This window comes from Cervus elaphus, chromosome 14 (assembly GCF_910594005.1).
Source record: "Cervus elaphus chromosome 14, mCerEla1.1, whole genome shotgun sequence".
NCBI classification, from domain to species: domain Eukaryota; kingdom Metazoa; phylum Chordata; class Mammalia; order Artiodactyla; family Cervidae; genus Cervus; species Cervus elaphus.
Genome location: NC_057828.1, coordinates 74,345,633 through 74,368,471, shown reverse-complemented (window position 1 = coordinate 74,368,471; position 22,839 = coordinate 74,345,633). Strand labels below are relative to the sequence as shown.

Below are 22,839 nucleotides of genomic sequence, written 5' to 3'. Positions count from 1 at the left end.
AATGAAATAATGATTTTTTTTTTTCTGGCTTTCAATATGAAATTCTTAAAAAGACTGAGCAATTGGATTACTCAGAGCCAGCCAGAAAACACAAATCCAGAACTGTGGTTTCTAGTTCAAACCAGTACCTTGGAATTCAAGACTGTTTTAAGGGAAGCTGCCTGGAGAAAATAACTTGGGCAGTATACATATTTTATCTGAATCTCACAGATACCTATGGTAAACACACACACACACAAATCTTTTCTAAAATATAGACATTTTAGTATTTACTGGTAGAAGAGCATTTTGTTTGATCTGTCAGTAACAAGACTTTCTTGTAGCTAACGTTTAGCACAATGCTAGTTTGATAAATATTCACTGGACTAAGCAAAATGGTAAAAAATGAATGTTTACTGAACATAAACTGTGACTGAGGAAGAGATCACACAAATGTAATGAAAGACAATTTCTGCTCTGGATTTACAGTCCAATCTCAACTACATAAGTGGAAATTTTCTTTATATCAGTCCCCAGTATAGCTCTTTTGCACTAGGAGTTAGCATTTTTCTGTGAGGAGAATCACCAACTCTCTGTGCTTCAATGTCGTTTAAGCTCTTCCTCGTCCAGGTCCTCAAAGTACCAAATGAAGTTGAAAGTTGGGTGAATGTTGAGTGGTTCAAGTACCTCAGGTCCAAATTAATCTACCAGCTGTTCTGTGGTCAGCACTGACCTGTGTTCATAATGCCCATTGGGTTGCCGGTTTAAAGAACTTGCACGTGACTTGCTTTTTCAGGCCCTTTGTCACAACGTCTGTCTTACCTCTACTTTTGTTGTGACCTCAAATGTGCAGAGACAAACGCCGAGGCATACTTCCCAGGGGAAAACCCAAGCTGGGGTTGATGGCAAGAACTGATCAGGTTGATCAGGAACCTAAGGGGCGAAGTGCACGCCAACACGTTGCGTGTGTTGGTGTGTGAGTGTGTGTGTGAATGTGTGAGTTTGTGTGTGAGTGTGAGAGAGAGACTGGGAGGAAGAGGCAGGGAGACGGAGACAGAAGCGGCTGTCCTCAGGATCCCTTTCTCTGCCAGCTAGCTGTCTCTCACCCTCAGCGGAGATCTGAGGCGAGTATTTGACTGATGCAGGCAAAGCAAAACCCAAACAAGCAGGCTTTCGGAGGACCAGATCTCAGGGAGTCATCACCGGGCGGCTGGGGATCCCAGAGGTTGGTGGACAGCTGAGACCTGTCCGTGGTGCTGACCGCAGCCCTCGCGCGCCCCTCGGTCGACTCCGGCTGCCGCCCGCCAGCGGGGAGCGGACGTCTCGGCGCCGGGCTCCGGCCGCCGAGAGGCCCTGGGGCTGGTCTCGGGAGCGGGACTCCCGGGGGCCCTCCACGCCCCGCTCCTGGTCCGAACCCCGGCGCTAGACGCTGCGGGGGCGGCGGGGCGGCGGCGGGGCGCGTCACGTGCCGGCGGCGGCGGCGGCAGCGGGGCGGCCCGGGAAGCGTCCATTTCCTCGGCGCGCCCGCGGCGCCCGGGCCCCTCCTCCGCCCCGCCCGCGCCTCGCCCCTCCCGGCCGCGCAGCCCCGCGCCTGCGGGCCCGGCCCCGCCCCGCCCCGCGCGCCGGCGGCCCCGGCGCGTCCTCCGCCCGCGCGCCCCGCTCGCCGCCCCCGGCCGCGCACTTGGTGCGGTCCAGGGCGAGCGCATCATGGCGATTGAAGGTAAGTGGAGGCCGTCCGCGGTTGGGGCGGAGGGCGGGGGGGCGCCCAGGTAGCTGGAGCTCGGGCGTGCCCGGGAGGCCGCGGCGCCGATGGGGCCCCGAGCGGCTGTGCAGGCTCGAGGGTCCCGGACCGCGTCCCGGGAGGCTGGTGGGCGGAGCGGCGCCGCCAGACTCTATACCTGGTCTCGGCGGTTCCGTCGGCCTCGGCCCGCGGCCCGGCGCGAGGAGTCGAGCGGCTCCTGCCGACAGGTACGGCGCCGCCGGGGCCGCTGCTTGCCCCCGGCGGCGCCGAGTCGGGGAGGTGGGGGCGGGGGGTGGGGGGCTCCGGTGCGGCCCTGCAGACCCGGCGGGACGGGCTGGAGGAGCCCGGGAGCGCAGGGTGTACCCCTCCTTTCATTGACCTCGCCCCAGCAAGCCGCCCTCCCGCGATATTCCCCTTCCTCCCAAACTGGGAGGCCAGTTTGCTGTTCCCAGTCCTGACCCTTCTCAGCCCCTACTCTGGAGCAGATGCTGGACTGCGCTGTCGGTCCATTCCCCTTCTGTGTGCTGTTGTTGTAGGGGACCAGGGAATTTGGAGTGAGGGTAATTTCCTTCTCAAGTATTTTTCTCTCCTAACACTCAAAACTGGTTTTTCTCTAGGAAAGAGATGCAAAGACATCTTTACAAGAAATGCACACTCTTAAAATCCTGCATATATATCAGTCTATTAAGTGTTACGGTGCCATCCATACTCATATTTTCAAAAAATAGCTTAATTAAAGTTCCTCGATAAGGTAGATAGCTGGCACTAAAGTGTAGTTTTCTCTTCTTACAGAAACATGTAACTGGCATGAAGTGTCTATATTGTGCTTTGTTTTAAAGGACAATATTGTGAAAATTCACATGATAACGTCTAGGATTTATGTGCAAGTCTGCAGCATGTTTGAGGCCCTATCCCACTCTTACCTTACTTCAAACAATGAAAGTGGTTTGTAAAATTTCCCTGTGTGTATGTGTATTCATCTGTACAAATGTGTAAGGCACCTAGAGCAATGTCAGACCTAGCCTAAATTTTTTGTTTCTCCTAATTACAACTTTTGAAAGCGCTTCCCATCTTGGTGGCCAGCCCCCGAGGCGTACAGCTTTGCCTGCTCCAAAGTTGGTATAGCTGTGTGTTTATGTTTATTTTACTTATTTTAGGAGATTGATTACCTATTCAGACAGTTTCAAGTATCTGCTTTAGCTCAGGGGCTTCCCCGATGGCTGAGTGTTAAAGAATCTGCCTGCCAATGCAGGAGGCACAGGAGACACAGGTTTGATCCCTGGGTGGGGAAGATCCCCTGGAGAAGGAAATGGCAACCCACTCCAGTATTCCTGCCTGGGAAATCCCATGGACAGAGGGGCCTGAGGGACCACAGTCCATAGGGTATCAAAGAGTCAGACACCACTGAGGAGACTTGCACTCACCATTTAGGTAAAGTGATGGAGAGCACTGGGAATAAGATCTCCCGATAATCTTTGATATTCTTGTTTTCCAGAGCAGTGCTTTGAAACTTTATCTTACTATTTACTAGAGGTTAAAAATCAAGAAAGAGAATATACTGATTTATGTTCTGTACTTTATTTCCCCAACCATTTTGTGGAAGAATTTCTTGTGACTTGGTAAAGACGAAAAGGCTTATACAGAAGGTGTAGAAGAATTAGCAAGATAGTATCCATGTATAATCCTGTAACTTAAAATTTCTTTGAAAATTTCCAGTTTCCAACCCCCCCCCCTTTTCTCCATTGATTCTTCCCTTCTCCCTCTCATTTAAATGTGATCAGTTCCTTTTTTTATGTCAGCGAAGGCATTTTGCTCTGCCTACTGTGAAGTAAAGTTTGCTCAGTTGTGTCCAACTCTTTGCAACTGCATGCACTGTACAGTCCATGGAATTCTCCAGGCCAGAATACTGGAGTGGGGAGCCTTTCTCTTCTTCAGGGGATCTTCCCAACCCAGGGATTGAACCCAGGTCTCCTGCATTGCAGGCAGATTCTTTACCAGCTGAGCCACAAGGGAAGCCTAAAAGTACTGGAGTGGGTAGCCTGTCCCTTGTCCACTGGATCTTCCCGGCCCAGGAATCAACCCGGGGTCTCCTGCATCACACGTGGCTTCTTTACCAGCTGAGCCACGAGGCTTTGCCTACTACTGCTTTTATGTTTAAAGAACAAGATTTTTCAAATTTTCCTGTTGTAGAGATTCTTTTGTGCTTGAGAGACTCTCAATTAATATTTTCATACTTAATAATTTGTTGAAGGCTTCATAATATAACTGTCAGGAGTTATGTCTTTTCTAGTTTGGCAAAGGAAACTATCCTTAATACTAGCATTTCAAATGAAGATGTCAGGTAAGGTGTGCTGCCTATCACATACTAAAGCAGGTATTACATACCTATGCTGTGTCATGAAATAGAATGAGCTCTGGATGAGGGCTTTATACTAGGGACATCTTAGAATTTTAGGGGCCCACAGGAGCATCTCATCCCATTTCCCAAAGAAGTGGTTCTTAAAATATTCAGTGTCTTCATTCACCTGTTAATTTTGTAGACTTACAGAGCAGTTGATGTGCTTGGCATCCTGTGCTGGACCCTGTGGGGCCACAAAGATGAATAAAATCACATTTCTTCCCTCAAGGAGTACATATTCTAGTGGGGGAGACAGATAATTTTAACCATGCAATTACAATATAGTGTGAACACCAGGAGATGAATCATCCTTACTTTGTATAAAAATATTCAATGATAATGAGTTCATTGAGCCCGTATGCCAGTGAACATTTATGCCGATGTGGAACTATAATTCTTACAGTTCATAAGGTCCTTGTTTTAACCAAAAATCTGCTGTTAGTAACTTCCTTCAATCCACTCACCCTAGGTCTGCTTTCTGGAGCAGTAAACCCAAAATTCCCTATTCTCTGTATACCTGACCTCACTTCTACCATTTTGAGACAACTCCTGAGCAGTTTCTTTTCTAGACACAATATTTAACTCTTCCTCTGGATGGTTTGCAGTTGTATGTTTTAAAGTTTGAAATATGATAGTGTGCCACTCCATTCCAGATGTTTTGTTTAAACTGTTACATCACTCCTTGTGCATAATCTCACTAGTGTAGCTAATTAGAATAGCCATTTGGAACTTCATGTTGGCTCAGGATGAAGTTGTAATCAACCAGAATCACAGTCTCTTTTATCTGGACTACTTTCAAGTCATGTGACTTCAGTTGCTTGCCCAGCTAACCAGTGTTTTGATTTAAAGAAGAAATTATTTGTATCTGTTAAGCGTACTCTTTATTAGCCCTGGCCCAACATTTTAACCCTTTCATTCAGACTTTTAAGTACAAAGGGTTACTTTTATTTATTCCTTTTTTTCAAAGCCCCTATTTTACAATACCAATTAATCATTTATTTCCTCCTCTTTCTCAGTCAGATATCTGCTAATCAGGACTTCAGACAAATATAAGATGATGGTATAAGATGATATAAGATGTTACCACTCTAAGCCAACATAATTCCAGCCAGAGGTGAAGAAGTTAGCCCTATCTTAGGTTAAGGTACAATTTTTTTAAAAGCATACTGAAATATTCAGAATGGTTTATAGAGCCTTATTGTTACCCTAGAGGTCTTGTGGGAGATATCAGATTGGGAATCTTTGGTCTAGCCTAACCTGTCAAGATGTGTAATTGTTATCTGACGTATTAACTCTTCTAACATTGGCCTCTGTCAGTCTGACACTGTTGACCATTTCCTGTTTTTTGAAGTTTTTTCTTCCTCTCTTGATTACTTACTTCTCAGCCTTCTCTTTACCTCCCTGATCTAATGTTCTCTTGTTTCTGTTCTCAACCTCGTTCTCATACACACTGCTGTGATTGCGCCCTTTGAATCATGTGGAAATCTTTTGTTTGTAAATTTGTCTTCCCAGTCTGACCATAAATGCCTGGAGCATAACATTTATTTGGTTTTTATTCATTAAATTTTGTACAATACCTGAATATAGTATGTACTCAAGATATTTCTTGAATTGTTTTGAGTTCTATTGATTATCATAAAGGGTTGCATCCCTTGCCCAGATGTATTTGACCAAATGTCTGCCATTTAGTAACTTATCTATCTACCCCTTCCTAGATTCTGCTTCCTGGAGCAATAAAATAAAAATTCACTATTATTAAATTAGAAGTACACATGGTTTTCCTAATATAATTCCACATAGTGGCTATATATGTTGGATGTCCCACAGCAATCCAAAATGTTTAGCTTGGGACATTCAAAATGTCCTAAACCAAAGTTATCTTCACAGCTACCAAATCCAGCCTCCATACTCCCCACTCCATGCAAATTTGCCATCTGAGTAGCATTTTTAAATAACCAGACGTCTGAATTAGAAAGCTGGAAATCAACTCTGTCTTATAATTCACTCTGCACATCCTGTTGATCACTAAGTCCTACCACGCCTGCATCTCAAATTAACTTACGATGTTCAGTGCTTAGATTCTAGTTTATTTGCTTTTCTCTCATTGAGCGACTTGTATTAGTTTTTTCCCTTGTCTTGTTATCTCCCGTCTTCAGGCTCATTCCAATCCGTTTTTCAAACTGTTGCTAGTTATCTTTATAAAGGGCAAGTCTGATTTAAAACCTCAAGATAAAGCTAGTCTTTAGTGATTTGACTTACACCCTTCTTCATCTAGTCCACGTTTTTCTGTCTGTTCCATTGGAATATCATTAGATTTCTTGGAGAATGTTTTGCTGAGGTAAAAATATTCACCTTGATTGTTAACTTGCTACACATAGTAACTTTACTTAACCTCTCTGGGTAGCTTTTAAAAAAAAAAATAATTGTGAAAGAAGGGTGAATTAGAGAATCTGTTGCTACTTTTTATTTACAATGCCTTTTACAGTTTATCACACAGTTTTGCATTTATTTTCTAAGTCATTAATATGACTCAGATGCCTGTAAAGATCTGTTGTGACTCTTTAAGATTTCCAAGATATAATTTGGGCTTTCAAAAGTAATTGGAAATGTGGAATTAAAAAACCCAGTACAGGACTTCCCCTAGTGGTCCAGCGGTTAAGACCCCGTGCTTCCAATGCAGGTGTGAAGGTTTGATCCCTGGTCCAGAAACTAGGATCCCACATGCTACAGGGCTCAATCAAAAAAATAAAAATGAAGAACTAATTAAAACAAAAACAAAAACAATGCAAGCATGTTGTATTCTTAGTCTTGAGGGAGAACATCACACTCCTGCTTTCCGTGCTATTGTTAGAGAGATGTTACAGTGGGTACAGAGGGTGATGTAATTAGGAAGTCTCTGCTATCAGTCTGCGACTAAGTAAGGCAATTTATTGAGCAGTCTGTTGTTTGGAAGATTTACAGTCAGTTTAAGCAGTGATGTTCCTGGAAGAGATCCTTTGGCTTTCAGCAGGAATCAAATTTCTAACATTTCATGGAGATTTAAGACATGTTTGTATATTAGGTAAATTTGTTCAGAGACCTCTACACAGTACTTTTGAATAATTTACAGTTTATTTTAGTTTCCTTTTCTAACTCACTAAGCAAAATTAGAAAAAAAGTAGGGAACACTAGAGAAATATTCGTATTAAGATGCATTTTGCTTTTTGTTATTTTCCATGGCATTGCAGAATCACATATTGGCTTATTTATACAATTTGGTGAGTAATAGTGTTTGCACGGTTGCTTTATTTAAAATGATTATAATGTTTGTCCATAGCGTGTGTGTAGTAGTATAGTAGATTGTCTTCATGGATTTGATTTCCATTCAGCTGACTTTCATATTTTTCCCACAACATCCCCAGATCCTCACCTGTTAATACCTAATGTGAACTTACATATAGGGCTAGCATAAGGCTGATCAAGCTACTATAAATAAAAACATTCCAAGCTTTGAATAAGACGAATATTTGCATATTTTGTTTGTATATATAGTAAAATTTTAATAGAAACCTAAAAGTTGGAACACTTGATTTTCCATTTTTTAGAAGAGAGAGTGACAACACAGCAAGCTGTTATTAGGAATTTATTTAAAAACAAACTCCTATGATCCGTATGTGTATTCAGTTCAGTTTCCTATTTTCACATTTTAGGGCTGTTATTAGAATTGATATTGACAGTAATAGTATGAGTCATCAAAAGATAGAGGATTTTAATGAAATATTAAATTATCTTCAATATTCTGAACTTACTAATGCAATAATGAGTATTTGTAGCTTTAAAAAAATGATCTGGTGCGGTAGTGGAAAAAAAGGTATTCTGCATTAATGCTTCTTTTTTTTTTTTCATTTATCTTTATTAGTTGGAGGCTAATTTCTTTAGGTATTCTCCATTAAATAGAAAATTAAATTAAGTAGAAACCTTCTTGTGAAGTATACCTATTCAAGGTTTTATGATATTAATGAGCTTCAAAGAGTCAAAAACATAAAAAGTAGTCAAAAGTGGGAAAAATGGATTACATTTGTGAACAGTAATTTTATAAGATAAATCTTATACCTCTTAGAATAACTATTGAAAAAATTCATAGGAACTTGTATGGATTAAAAGAGAAGCTGTGTTTACTATGCTGTGCAAGCCATGATCTTTCAACAACACTGTTTTCAATCAGAGACTAAAATTGATATTGTTCCTTGAATGACTTAACTAGGGAGAAACTAAAAAGTGTCTAGAAATTAGTGACTGTAGTCTAAATGGGCTGTATTGGTTAGGAGTAGTTGGCAACATTAATCGGAAATATTTAAAGTTTCATGCCTATTATGAAAATGTAGATATCTACTGAAGAAATAGCTATCACAGTTTATTAAAGTGAGCTAGACACTAATTAAAAGGCTGTGGTTACTTTAATGCATGTTTTTCTGGAGAGAAGTCTTTAGATGAAATGGAATTTAAAATATTTCTAAAGTAGTTTTGCAGTAGTGTTTTGACTTAATACAATTTGTATTGTATTGTATTGTATTGTATTAAGTCACAATAAATTGTAGTGATTTGGGCTAATGGTCAATGTAAATGTGTAGAAGAAATAAAAGTCAGTTTTAGAGAGGACTAGATTCATTTTTAAGGAACTAAATCTTTGGGTTTAATTTGTATACCTGAGCACATTTTGATGGGAATATAACATCACTACATATTTTCCTTAGTAGACATGTGAAAAGTACTACATACTTTGTAGTAACTAACCCTTCCTCCCCTCCCCAAATTGCTGGTTCCCAGGCACTTTCAAGTCTGCGCATATTCATATCCAGACACACACATGCACACATTCACAGCACACAGCACACGTGTGTGAACCCACGCACATGTTTCCTGTTTCCTGTTGTACCCTGACTTACCCCAATTGGAGAGGATTATGCCAGTTTATATTATGCTCTTACATGGGTTTGCCTGAGGGAAGAGATGGTAGCTTTGACTCAGCTTGTCATTTTCCATCTACTTCTCATTTCCATGTTGCTGAGATGATCACTTCAAGAGCAATGCTGGTATCATCTCCAAAAACAGTTTTGAGAAATTCATTTTTACTTAAGTTACCTTAAAGGATTAGAAAGCAATTTCATAATTTTCTTTTTTTTTTCTTTCATAAAAATGAAGAAATATCAATGTTTATTTTCTTACTCTGTTAAACTTAGGATCCCAATTACTTTTTTCTGACAATTAACTAGTGACCCTGAGCAACATTATTTAACCTTTAGTGCCTTGGTTTGTTTATGTATAATGAACTAGACAGATTTATTTTCGAGTTTTAGTCTTTTTATATGCAGTGATTTTATTACGATTTTAAAGTCTTTATTATTATTATGTCTTTGAAGTAAATTTGGCATGTGAAAAATTTTATTTATACAAGAATTCATTTTGGGGATGGCTATTCATTTTGGTGGGAAACTCATCTCTTTTTAAAGAGATTGACTAATTGATTAAATAATCATTCCTTCAAATTGGTTCAGCGATTACAGAAAAAAATGTGGAGCTTCCTCAAAAAATTATAAATAGACCTACCATATGATCCAGCAGTCCCACTCCTGGATAATTATCCAAAGGAAGTGAAAACAGAAAATCAAAGAAATGTGTTCACTGCATGTTTATTGTAGCATTATTCATACTAACCAAGATATGGAAACAACCTCTTTGTCTGTCAGTAGATGAATGGAAAAGGAAGGTTTGAGGTAAATACACACACACACACACGCATAAATCTATACATATACAGTGGAATATTATTTAGCTCTCCATTTGTGACACCATGAATGGACCTTGAGGGCATTATGCCAAGTCAGATAAAGACAAGGATATGATAACACTTATTTGTAGATTCTGAACAAGCTGAACTCATAAAATAAAAACAGAGGGTAGAAGGATGCGTACCAGGAAAAGGAAGGTGGGCGAAATAGGGAGATACTATGTAAGTACAGCTGTTGATAAATAAGTCCTGGATCAAATACTCAGCAAGGGCAGTAATGTATATACACTTCAAAGTTGCTTAGAGACTAGATCTGAAGTGTTCCTTCCCCCAAAACAAAAAGAATCATGCGACATGTTAGTGGTATTAGCTCACACTGAAGTGGAAATCTAACTGTGTAGAGTATCAGATCAGCACACTGTCTACCTTAAACTTACACAGTGTTGTATGGTCATTTATCTCAATAAAAACAAATAAAAAATAATTATTCTATATATTGGATATACATAGTTGGTTAGTGGTATACACTTTAAATATCTTAAAATTTTATGTATCAATTATACCTTAGAAAGCTGAAATTTTTAAAGACAGTAATATTAATCATTTCTCTTGTGCCTTATACTCTTAAAGTCAGTAGACCACTTTTGGATTACCTCCATATCTCCATATTTAAGTCAAGATGTGCCTCCAGTGGCTTGCTGTTTGCTTACAAATTTGACATTTCTCTTGTAAACTTTTCAGATTTGCTTTTAGAAAATTTTTTAAAAGGTGTAACATTTGTACACAGTTTGCTGTATCTCAGATAGAAGAACTATTTAAGCCTTTTGATTCCCAAACATGTACATTAAAAATATACATTTAACCTGTGCAATGCATATTTTTTCCTTATACTCTTTCTGGCCTTAGGAAGGATTGGGGATAAAAAAAATAGTGATTTTTGTATTTGATAATGTCATGAGGTTTATTTAACTTTTCTTTTGTACTTTGAAACTTTTTTTTCCCTCAATTTTACTTTTTTGGTCTGGCATTTACCTGTCTTTTTATTTCAGTAATAATAGTGATTGCCTTTGAGTTACATATCAGTGAAATCTCACTTGTTGGTTGGAATTTTCAGAACAAATATCAAGAATAGTAGAGCTCAGTATTACTTGCTTTTCCTAATTATGTGATTTTTGTGCATACTTTGGCAAGTGTAATTATTGGTTGACTCTATAAATTTAAAATACAGTAGTTATTTGACTTAACTTTTCATTTATAAAGTTCTTAGAGTTAGCTTTCATTGTCATTTGCAGTTTTGAGAAAAGTCTTAGACTACAGTAGTTTTTATTGTTATATTAAGCCTTGTATAAAATGATACAGTTATGTTGAAGACTAGATGTGTATAGTAAAACCAAATAAATCTATATTACATATGCGGGAAGTCTGGTTTCAGTTATAGGCACGAAAGACTGTTTCATGAATTATGTGTGTATCTTTTAAGTTAGAAGTGTTACCTTTTTGACAATACCTTTTTGACAATAGGTCTTAATGACTATATAAGGACTATTTCTAAGTAGCCTATGAAAATATCAGTGATGGTGTCAATATATATTATAGTTGTGTTGCATGACATGGTTCTTCTAAACTTCTTGAAAATAGTTACTTCTTATAACTTGCTAAAGCTTCCCCTTCCAGCAGTCATTTGACTAATTTCTCATTTTTAAAGATAAAGTATATTTTGTATAAAGTATATTTTGTAGGTATAGTTCATTCTGCCCCTTTAGCCAGTAATCAGTGATTACTCATTGGTAATATCCCATTTGATAAAGTCTCACTGTATTTATACTAAGTTTTGCTGAGTAATAATTTGTTTATTATCATAACTTTATGTTAAGCGTTTCTTGCTAAGTCTGTCTTCCTGATAACCAGTGATTAGTCTATATTGTTGATAATAAAGAGGCAGTGGCATTGTTACAGACAAGTTAGAATGTAGCTCTAACCTACTTTAGTGATAGAAATACTGTTTTCTAGTTTTTTAGCTTGCTTCCTGAATGACCTACTTTTTTCAGTGGATATCATAGTTTTTATTTCTCATGTTATGGCTGTAAGATATTTCTATTTCTTATAACTTAACTGTTTATAATAAGCTTCTGTAGTGAGCTAAGATGATGAAATCATTTAACATTTTTATTATATAAAGTTTAAACATAATTTTCAGCATAATTGTAAGGTTATTTATGCATATATAGAACACTACAGAATTTCGTTCAGCTTACATTCATTTAAGGCAGTGGTGCTATGTTTCAGAGTGAAGGAAATACCTATTTTTAAAGTACCTATTTTTAAAAATAATACACTCTTATGATAACAAATGTAATTTTTTTTTTTTTAATTTTTTTATTAGTTGGAGGCTAATTGCTTCACAACATTTCAGTGGGTTTTGTCATACATTGATATGAATCAGCCATAGATTTACACTTATTCCCCATAATAATAATATAAAGTAATTTTTTTGGTTACATTTGTTTTATCATCATGCTGTTTATAAAATTTGTCTTGTAGATTTAGAAGAGTGGGTAGCTGGAGAATGGAGAAAGGATCAGAATATGAGTATATGTTGTAAAACATAAATGTCGCCTTTGTAGCACTGACCCTTCCATAATAACTTATCTGTATAAATCAAGGCTCAGATACAAAAGTGGGTCCTTTCTTGCAGTGTTTCCTTCTGGATCATGTAAAGAGGTGTTTAGGAAGCGGTGCTATGATGTCTGCTCTTGAGAAGCTTGCCATTTAAAATAACATACTTGAATGAACCTTCCTTATTCCAAGATTTTATAAGATCTTAGCTTATGGGTTCAGGAAGGAGCTATGTATCAGGTTAGCATATTTGTATAGTATAGTTTGAAGAGAAGAGTTAGGAAACGTTTTTCTGAGCCCGTTTCTAGAAGCTAATTTATAGCAGTTCTTTGTAAACAGACAGACTCAGGTTATGAGCTGTTTTTATTTATTTTTTTTCCATTTATTTTTATTAGGTGGAGGCTAATTACTTTAAATATTATAGTGGTTTTTGCCATACATTGATGTGAATCAGCCATGGATTTACATGTGTTCCCCATCCTGATCCCCCCTCCCGCCTCCCTCCCCATCCCATCCCTCTGGGTCTTCCCAGTGCACCAGCCCCAAGCACTTGTCTCATGCATCCAACCTGGGCTGGTGATCTGTTTCACCCTTGATAGTATACTTGTTTCAATGCTGTTCTCTCAGAACATCTCACCCTCGCCTTCTCCCACAGAGTCCTCTTACACTGTTGGTGGGAATGCAAACTAGTACAGCCACTATGGAGAACAGTGTGGAGATTCCTTAAAAAACTGGAAATAGAACTGCCATATGACCCAGCAATCCCACTCCTGGGCATACACACCGAGGAAACCAGATCTGAAAGAGACACGTGCACCCCAATGTTCATCACAGCACTGTTTATAATAGCCAGGACATGACCTGTTTTTAATTTCTGAAAAAATTTTTCTTAACAGGTGGAGAAAGAACCTGTGGAGTGCATGAACTTATTTGTATTAGAAAAGGTGAGTCAGTGCTCTGCATGGATACTTAAATACCAAGTGAACCCTTCAGAGTGTAGGATGCATTTTAGTACAATGGTAGGTAATTGGGGCTTACAAAGTATAAAATGTAATAAATATTAATATTACTTATTTGTATTGTGGACTTCACCTTTCATAAAGTGCAGACTGCTTATTATGTGGTTATTGAGAGTTGTTACTTTATATTTCATTTTCACGGGCTGGTAAAGCCCGCTTTCTTGCCTATTGGTTGTCAGACGTGGTGAAGAGGCGCAGAATGGAGGGTTTGATTTTTGTTCCCTTTCAGAATCTGGAGTCTGAGTGCGTGCTGACCCCCCATTGACTTCTGTTCTGTTACTGTGCCCCATCAGAGGGGTGTGAGGAGTTGGTTGCGATTCCCATCGGGATCATGTCCAAAGACCACAACATCTTTTGGCACCAACAGCTGTCTGTGCTTCTTTAGAAGGAGCCAGCTGACAACCGGGTGGTTGAACGAGGTGGCCCCAGGAAAGGCAGTTCAGTTACTAGGTGGGAGGCAAGGAGTCAGATGGTAGATTGGAAAGAATCAGGAGAACCTCGGGAGTCCCCCCCCCCCAAAAGCGATCACATCTGTGAAAGGGTGTGCCGAAAGGAAAAGGTATGCCTGGGGAGGAGAACTCATCATAGATGTACTGTTCTTTTCTCTTTTTAAATTTGGGGCGCTGTCTTTTTCTTTCATCTTTCTTGGAAGCCGAGTTGGCCCTCCCGAGTCTGGCCAAGTAGCAGGGCTCCCTGCCTTCATGTTTCACCCTGAGGAGGCTTGAGGCCTCGTCGGTACTTGTGGCACCTGGGCATGACTGGCGCGCCGGGACGTGTCCGCGTGCTGTCAGGAAGTCTTCCACAGTCTGGAAAGCCTCAGCTTCTTTCCAGTTGAATAAGAGGGTTGAAATCTCTTTTAGGTGAATTTGCCATAATCACACTAGCTTATCTGTGTGTCACTAGCTTTGATTGCTGTTCATTTAAAAATAGCCTCTTCCTTTATTAAGGTGTAATATATCTGTGGTTCTGGTACCATAAAGGAGAGAATTGAAGTCAGCTCCCTGAAACCTCAGATTTAGCATTGTGCTTTTCAGTGCTATAACCACTGTTGACTTGCACCTCTTATCTAAAATGGGGGAGAGGGGGACAAATTAGCCTTGTTGGCTTCCTCTGTGTAAACATTTTTAGTCTTCACCTATAACATGTTAATCCAGATGTACTAAAAATATTTTAAGTAGATTTATAGGTATTACCTTTTCCCACAAAAACTTTTTAAAATACAGAATTTATTTGAACAGCAAAAGACACTGTACAAGTCAATTGGAATCAAAAAGCTGTAAAAACCGTGGGCAGGTGAAGAGAGAATCTAGACCACAGTAGAGATAGCCAGAGGGTAGGAAAACAAAACTGTATAAAGGGCTTCTTGTGGCTGCAGGGGGAACAGGAAGCTACAGTGGAGAGAATAGTGTTGGCAGTGTTAGATGTTGGTCTGAACTCACCTTTTTCATGTGGCCCTTCTTGCTGTTCTTTATTGCTACCTCCATTCCTATCCCAGTGGTTCTCGTACTATGCCTTGCCCAGATTTCTCTAGATTAGTCCAGCATTTTCACTTCTTCTAATTTTCAGTAGAATTTAAAACCTGTGATTAAAGTTAAAATTTTTTTATTTCCGTGTGGCCATACCATGGAAAAGTTCCTGGATCTCTGTGTATCCCCTCAGCATTCAGTACTGGGTCCTCTTCTAGTGGATGTTTTCTAAGCATGTGAATATTTTTAAAATGAATGCTCAGAGCTGGAAGTTTTGCATTTTAAACTGGACTTTTATAGAGTAGAGCCTATGAAGGCTATGTCAGGACAAATAATTATAATTAGTATCAATGGTCCTGGTGAGAAGACATCTCTAACACTGTGTTCAACTTGTTTTCACCTGTTTTGCTGTTCTTCTCTGTCTGCTAGCTTCTTTCCTCTGTCAAACCTCTAAATATTAGAATGTACTAGGCTTCGGTCTTGGGCTTGCTTCTTTTTCCACCTATTGTTTATTTAGAATAGGTGGTTGGTTATACCAACCACAACATATAATTTGGTTCTGGTGGTTTTTTTTCACCATGCCATGTAGCTTGTGGGATCTTGGTTCCCTCACCAGAGATTGAATCCATGTCCTTGGCAGTAAAAGCATGGAGTCCTAACCACTGGACCACCAGGTAACTCCTGGTCCTTTTGTTTTCAGTGCCGTGCAGATTTATAAATCTGGCTCTGAACTGCCCTTGAGTTCCCTCCTCTTATATCAAAGTGCTTACTTTACATTTCTATCTGCATGTCTGTTAGAATAAAAACGTGGTGTGTCTAAAATGCAAATCTTGGTTTTCTCACATGAATCTGTACCTTCCTCAGTCTTCTCCATCTCAGCTGGTGAATAGGAGAGTCTACTCAGATGGTCAAGTCCCAGCTTAGGAATCATACATATTTCTCTCATTCTTTTATCTTCTGCATTGATTTTTTTTTATTATTAACAACTTCTGACAACTCTACCTTCAGAATCCATTTTTGAATCTATCCTCTGTTCCTCCATCCTGCTGTTAGCATTGTAGTCTGGGTCCTCACCTTCTCTTGCCTAGACTACTGTGATGGTTTCCTAACAGGTTCCATCATTTCCACTCTTAACGTCCTTACAGTACACATCAGTGATCTTTTAGATGTGAATTAGGTCATATCACTTTGCTGGTTGGAATTCTTCTCTGGATTCCCTCTATACCTAAAATAAAATCAAAGTCCTTACCCTGATCTACAAAGCCTTACATTATAACATTAACTCAGACATCTTACCATGTAAATCATCAAAGTGAAAGTGAAAGTCGCTCAGTCATGTCTGACTCTTTGCTGCCCCATGGACTATATAGTCCATGGAATTCTCCAGGCTGGGATACTGGAGTGGGTAGCCGTTCCCTTCTCCAGGGGATCTTCCCAACCCAGGGATCAAACCCAGGTCTCCCGCAGTGTGGGCGGATTCTTGACCAGTTGAGCCATGAGGGAAGCCCATAAATCATCAAAATATCATCTAAATATTTTCAACTTCAAGTCCCATCGTCTAAATCATTTATATCAGTATGGGTGAAACTCTAGATACCATCTGTCCTGGTTCAGAACTCCTCTCCATCTGTAGACGTGTGAAATTAGCAAATATATTACCTGCTCTTCAAACACAGTGATGGAACAGGATAACAGTTACAGACATTTCCATTCCAAAAATGGGAAAGTGGAAGGAAGAGAGGAGTCACTGATGCCAAGCAGTTTTGAAATCCAATTGGGAAAAACATTTTAGATTTCAAGACCTGGAAATAACACTCTGTGGCTCTTGGCCCTGACGTCTGAGGCTCCACTCCCAGGTTTAAGACTCTGTCCTTGGAGTCATCCTTCCTTTTTCCAGGAGGGTCATGTATATTTGCACCTGAGTGTTTTCATCAGACTGTTTGCCACCTGTAGAATGTTAGTCTGTCACTCTTCTTTCATTTTGTCCTCTCTTGTCCCTTTCAGTCTAACGTGGTGGTGTTTCTGCTGGCATAGTAGTCTCAGGAAAGATCCTCGCGAGTCTTCCCTGTATATTGGGCCGGGGCTCATTCTTTAGACAGGACGCCCCTCCACAGTCTTTTCTGGATCGTTCTATCTCCGTTTCTGGCTTCTGCTGGAGTGGCTGAGGAGATCTGTGAGTCACATGTCTGATTTCTTCAGAGAGCTCTCAGAGTCACTGAGCATTGTGACCCTTTGTTCTGTTTGAGGCACTGGCAAAAGGTGGTCTAGTCCCATCTTGGCTTTGTCTCAGAGCATGCTTTCTTGACACGGAACCCGTGATTTTAGCATAATTTACAGCGTGGATAGGCTGGGGGATTTTCCAAGTCATCGGGTACTGGTTTCTTTTTGCTTAACGATTCTTCCCTCACTTTATCTCATTCCTCTCAAATTTAACCATAAGCATCATGAAGACACCAAGCTGCTACCTTTAGCACTTTGCTTGAAAATCTCATAAGCTGAATATCCAAGTTTGTTGTTTACAAGTTTTGTTTTCTGTGTAATTGTTGTTGTTGTTCTGTCATGTTGTTGCTAAGTCATGGCTAACTCCTTGTGACCCCATGGACTGCAGCATACCAGGCTTCCCTGTTCTTCACCATCTCCTGGAGTTTGCGCAAAGTCATGTCCATTGAGTCAATGATGCCATCCAACCATCTCATCCTCTGTCATCTCCTTCTCCTCCTGCCCTCAGTCTTTTTCAGCATCAGGGTCTTTTCCATTGAGTCCACTCTTCATATCAGGTAACCAAAGTATCGGAGCTTCAGCTTCAGCATCAGTCCTTCCAGTGACTATTTGGGATTGATTTCCTTTAGAATTGACTGGTTTGATTTCCTTGCTGTCCAAAGGACTCTTAGGAGTCTTCTCCAGGACCACATTTCAAAAGCATCATTTTTTCAGTGTTCAGCCTTCTTTATAGTCCAACTCTCACATCCATACATGACTACTGGAAAAACCATAGCTTTGACTACATGGACCTTTGTTGGCAAAGTGATGTCTCTGCTTTTTAATATGCTAAGTTTGTCGTAGCTTTTCTTCCAAGGAGCAAGCATCTTTTAATCTCATGGCTGAAGTTACCGTCCACAGTGATTTTGAAGCCCAGGAAAATAAAGTCTGTAACTGTTTGCATTTTTCCCCCATCTATTTGCCGTGAAGTGATGGGACTGGATGCTATGATCTTAGTTTTTCGAATGTTGAGTTTTAAGCCAGCTTTTAAAAGATCGCTTTATAAAAATCCACTGCTTTCCTATATGAGCTTCCCTGGTGGCTCAAATGGTAAGGAATCTGCCCATAATGCAGGAGACCAGCTTTGATCCCTGGGTTGGAAAGATCCCCTGGAAAAGGGAATGGCAACCCACTCCAGTTTTCTTGCCTGGAGAATTCCATGGAGAGAGTAGCCTGGAGGACTACAGTCCACGAGGTTGCAAAGAGTCGCACGACTGAGTGACTAACACTATCATATTCCTGTATAATAGGCAACAAATAATTAGGAAATGCAATAAAATAAGATCTCTTTTAGAGTGTTACGAAATCTGTAAAGACACAGGAACAAAATGAACAAAAGTTGTTAATGACTTTTATACAGCAAGTTAAAAAGATTTATATATAGACATAAAAGAAGATACGTAAATGAAGAGATAAATAATTTTATGGGTAGAAATATGCAGTATGTTTAAATTCACAGGGTGCCCCAGATTGATCTATGAATTCAATGCAGCCCTAATCTAAATCCCATCAGGAATTTTCAGAGAGCGGACAAGTTAATTCTTAAGTGTATATGGCAGTTCAAACAGCTAAGAAGAACTAAGTTCGCTTTCAAGTAGAGGAACATGGGTGTGTGTTAATAAGATATCCATTGGTTGCTTTCTCAGAGACCAAGTGGCTAAACAAGGAAAGTTTACTTCTCTCTTATGTAGAAGTCCAAGCTCGTAGGCAGGAGTTCATTTGTCTTGCTTTGATGACCTTTAAGATGCCTTCCCTGGCGCATTTGAAGTTACCATGTGTACATCCAGTCTCCAGAAAGGGAAAGGAAGAAAGTAAGTCTTTTTAGGGATACAATCCAGGAATTGCAAACAGATAATTTGCGCTCACGTGCAAGTGGCCAGAACTTAGTCACATGCTCATGTCTAACTGCAAGGGGAGCCTAGAATAGTTCTGCTTGAGCAGAATAAGTAAAATCCAGAGGTTGATTCCATAGCTAAAAGGAAGAGAGAGAATGGATATTGAGGCAGTTAGCCATCCCTGCTTCAGGGATTGGTCCTGCTGATATCCAGAGCTCGTTGTAAATTTGCTGTAATTAACATACTGTGGAATTGACCCAGATACAGACAAATAGTCTAATCAGACACTATAGAGAGAACACAAAAAGATACTCATTTACATGGAAATTTATGTAAAATATGAGTAGCACAAATCAGTGGATAAGATTGGATACTTATTAAGTGATGCTGGGACAAATGTTTATCTATATGCAAAAAAATAAAAATTGATCTGTACCTCATGCTTTTACACTAAAATAAATATTTGGATTAACTTTAAAACTTTTAGGAGAATATTTCATATACAGTGTGATTTGAGTGTGAGAAAAAGTCCTTGAGTCACAGAAAGCAGACCCAGAAGGAAAAGATTGATAAATTATACTATTTTTAAATTTAAAACTTTTGTACGATAAGAGGTACTATGAGCAGAGGAAAAAAAGAACCAGCCTGCAAATGCAGGAAACATAAGAGATGCAGGTTTGATCCCTGGGTCAGGAAGATGCCCTGGAGAAGAAAATGGCAACCCATTCCAGAAATATATAATGTTTCTTCCTACAAAAGGTGAAATATATGTATATTTTTTTCTATATTGCTTTTTTTTTTTTTAAAAAAAAGGAAACCTGACTGTATATTGTAGAGTTAAATTCAAGTTGGTAGAGATCTCTCTTATTCCTTTTCCTGGCTGCCTTGTGCTCTATTATGTGAACATGCCAAAATTTATTTAATTAATTTCCTACTAGTGGAGGTTGCTTTGTTTTAAAATTTTTGCTGTTGAAATTATGCCACAAGGAATGCTTTTGTATGTTTGTTACTACTTACTAGTGGTCTGTTTTTAAGTAGATTTCTTTTTAAAAAAAAAAAAAAAAACTGAGTCAAAGAGTAATTCTTACACCATTTTACAGAAATTGCAAAACTCCTGTCTTTATGCATTGTACCATTTTGCATTCCCACCAGAAATATATGATTCACAGCTCTTCCAACAGAGTGTCATAAACTTGTGGATTTTTTGGTACTCCGGTAAGTAAAAATAGTAGTTCAGCATCATTCATATTTTCATTTCTCATGTAAGTGAGGTTGAATAGCTCTTTCACCTGTCTGTAGAGTACATAGATGTTTGCAGTGGTGTGATTCAAAGGACACCATGAAAACCTGCCTCTTCTGAAATGTTTTTTTGTATCAGCATCCCATGGTTTTTCATTCCCTGACATTTGCTATAATTAGAATCTGTCTGATCTTTAGAAATTCATTTCAAATGTATTACATGGAAAGAGAAGGTGTGGTCCTCTGTCATTTGGATCCAAGCTTGTTACCACGTTTTATTGGGTATTTCACTTTCATTGTGGTAGGTGAGAAATTATGGACCTGAAGGCATGATACCCAGGGCATTGTGGAGAAGGGGTGGGATAGCTGTGAGAAGCAGAAGTGGGGCAGTCTTGGACACTGTCCCTTGTGGATAGGTCTTAGATGCCAAGGGCAATCTAAATAGAGGACACTGCAAAAAACCTGCCTCTATACTAAAATTTTACTGCAAGTTGCTTGGCATTGTCCCTATTTTTTCTCCATGTATAGAGGAGATGCAAGCTCCTCCGTGTTTTCTTATCCCTCTTTGACTTGGGGTAATTAAAAGAGTCTAAAATCTGAAGGGAAAGGCCTACAGGTTATATGGTTCTGTAACTTCTCCATCTCTTTCTCAGCAAGCTCTGAGCCTGTGGTCCTAGTGCTGGGTTTTCTTTCTTTTTTCCTTTTTAAGTTGGCTTCTATGGCTATTTTATTGTGTCTTCCACCCTCTAGTAACATTTTACTCTTCCGTGGAAGAGGTGGTTTGGGTTTATTGGTTGTAGTGCCATGAAAGAGGTATCTGCGGCAGGTTTTAGAGGTGAATGAGAGAGAGAATGTGTGTGTGCATGTGTGTGTGCGCGCGGGCGTGTGTGTGCATGTGCGTGCGTGTGTGCCTCTGCCTGCGTGTGTATGTGTGTGTGTCTGTCAGGTCAGGACCCTTTGAGGAGATAATATTTAAGCTGATATCTGCATGACAAGAAGGACCTGCTCAGGAAAGGTCATAGAGAACAGAATGCAAACGATTTGAGGTGGAAACAAGGCTTGGCATGTCCCAGATGCTGAAAGAACTATGGCTGGAGAAGTAGTGAGTGAGGGAATGAGTGTGGGAAGTCTCACAGATGAGGTCAGAGAGATGGGTGGTTTCCAGATCATGTGTGGACTTAGGCCATAGTAAGGGGTTTGTGCTTAATTTGAAACACACGGAGGGCTAAAAGAGGGTTTTAAGCAGGTGAGTGATGTGATTTGTTTGTGATGTATCATTCGTAAAGGTTAAAAAGTGGATATAAAGACACCAGTAGGAAGCTATTGAGATAGCCTAGGTAAGAATTGATGGGGCTTGGGTTTTGATGTTAGCTGCGGAGAAGTTGAGAAATGCTTATTAGGTTGGGGACATACTTTATAGGTAGAATTGACAAAACTTGAGTATAGATTTAATATGGAGGGGGTTGGAAGGGAAAGAGAGAAATACTGACAGGTTTTGGCATCACTTCTGAGTGGTTGTGCTATTAAGCGAAATGGGAAAGACTGGGAGAGCTGATGAGGCAGGCAGGAGTCATGGTGCATAGAAATCAGGTTCTCTGCCTTGGATGTGTTAGCTTTGAGATGCCTGTTTATCATAGATGTCAGGAGGGAAGGAAGTTGGATATTTGCATTTGGAAATCAGGAGGAAGGTCAGAGTAGGAGATAAATTTGGGGGTATGTGTTTTTTTTTTTAGATGTATACTAAAAATGATAGAATTATTTTTAGAGATTTCTCTTGGCTGTAACAAACAATTTAAATTAGGCTGCTTACAGGTAAACATCACAATGAGCAGCATTAATAAGCAATTCCTAAGGCTAGTGATTTTAGCTAAATAATTATACATGAGAACCTTCAAAGAAAGCTGCTAATAAACAAACCTATGTCAAAATTTGCAGAGTTTTAGTCAGACTTGAAAGCCAAGATAAGCAACTCCTTTGTATAGTTATTACCTCTGACCAAAGCACAAGAATTCACTCAGGTAGATAACCTACCTAAAAATAGGATAGCTCATAAATTTTCTAAACTGTTATTTCCTGCTGTGGACAGCCCTTGATGTCTGACTGTAAAACTTAGCACACTTTGGCATACACTAATGTTAGTTTTATGTTACCAAAAACCTCATAAATTAAGCATCATCTCTCAAATCTGGTTAGTTTTCTCATTCTGAGTGCCTGAACATGTAGGTCACAAATTGGAATACCAGTTGAAGAATACTCATCTTTAGGCAGGTAGTATAAGTTACCACATGGCAAGAAATTGACAAGAAAATTTAAACATTCAGAGCATAAAAAATACTTCAGAGCATTATGAACTTTGAACTTAGCACACTTTCCTAAATTTTAGTGTTTTCAACTACAAGAAAAGTAGACTGCTGTAGCATTTTAGATGGTTTAAGCTAATTCAAAATTTTCCTGATTCCTGACATCAATACTATATTTATTTATATAGTTTTATTATAGTAACAAACAGTTGTTACAGTG

The 22,839-nt window shown here is 39.5% G+C and overlaps 1 protein-coding gene across 1 annotated transcript in view; it reads left to right on the top strand.

Moving 5' to 3' along the window:
* The first annotated feature begins 1,593 nt into the window (after positions 1-1,593).
* SYT14 (synaptotagmin 14) overlaps positions 1,594-22,839 on the top strand; it is a 194,013-nt gene continuing 172,767 nt past the window's right edge. The window contains exons 1-2 of the mRNA XM_043923036.1: positions 1,594-1,699; positions 13,398-13,445. Coding sequence (XP_043778971.1) covers positions 1,687-1,699; positions 13,398-13,445 — 61 coding nt within the window. The 5' untranslated portion in view covers positions 1,594-1,686. The remainder of the gene's footprint in view (positions 1,700-13,397; positions 13,446-22,839) is intronic.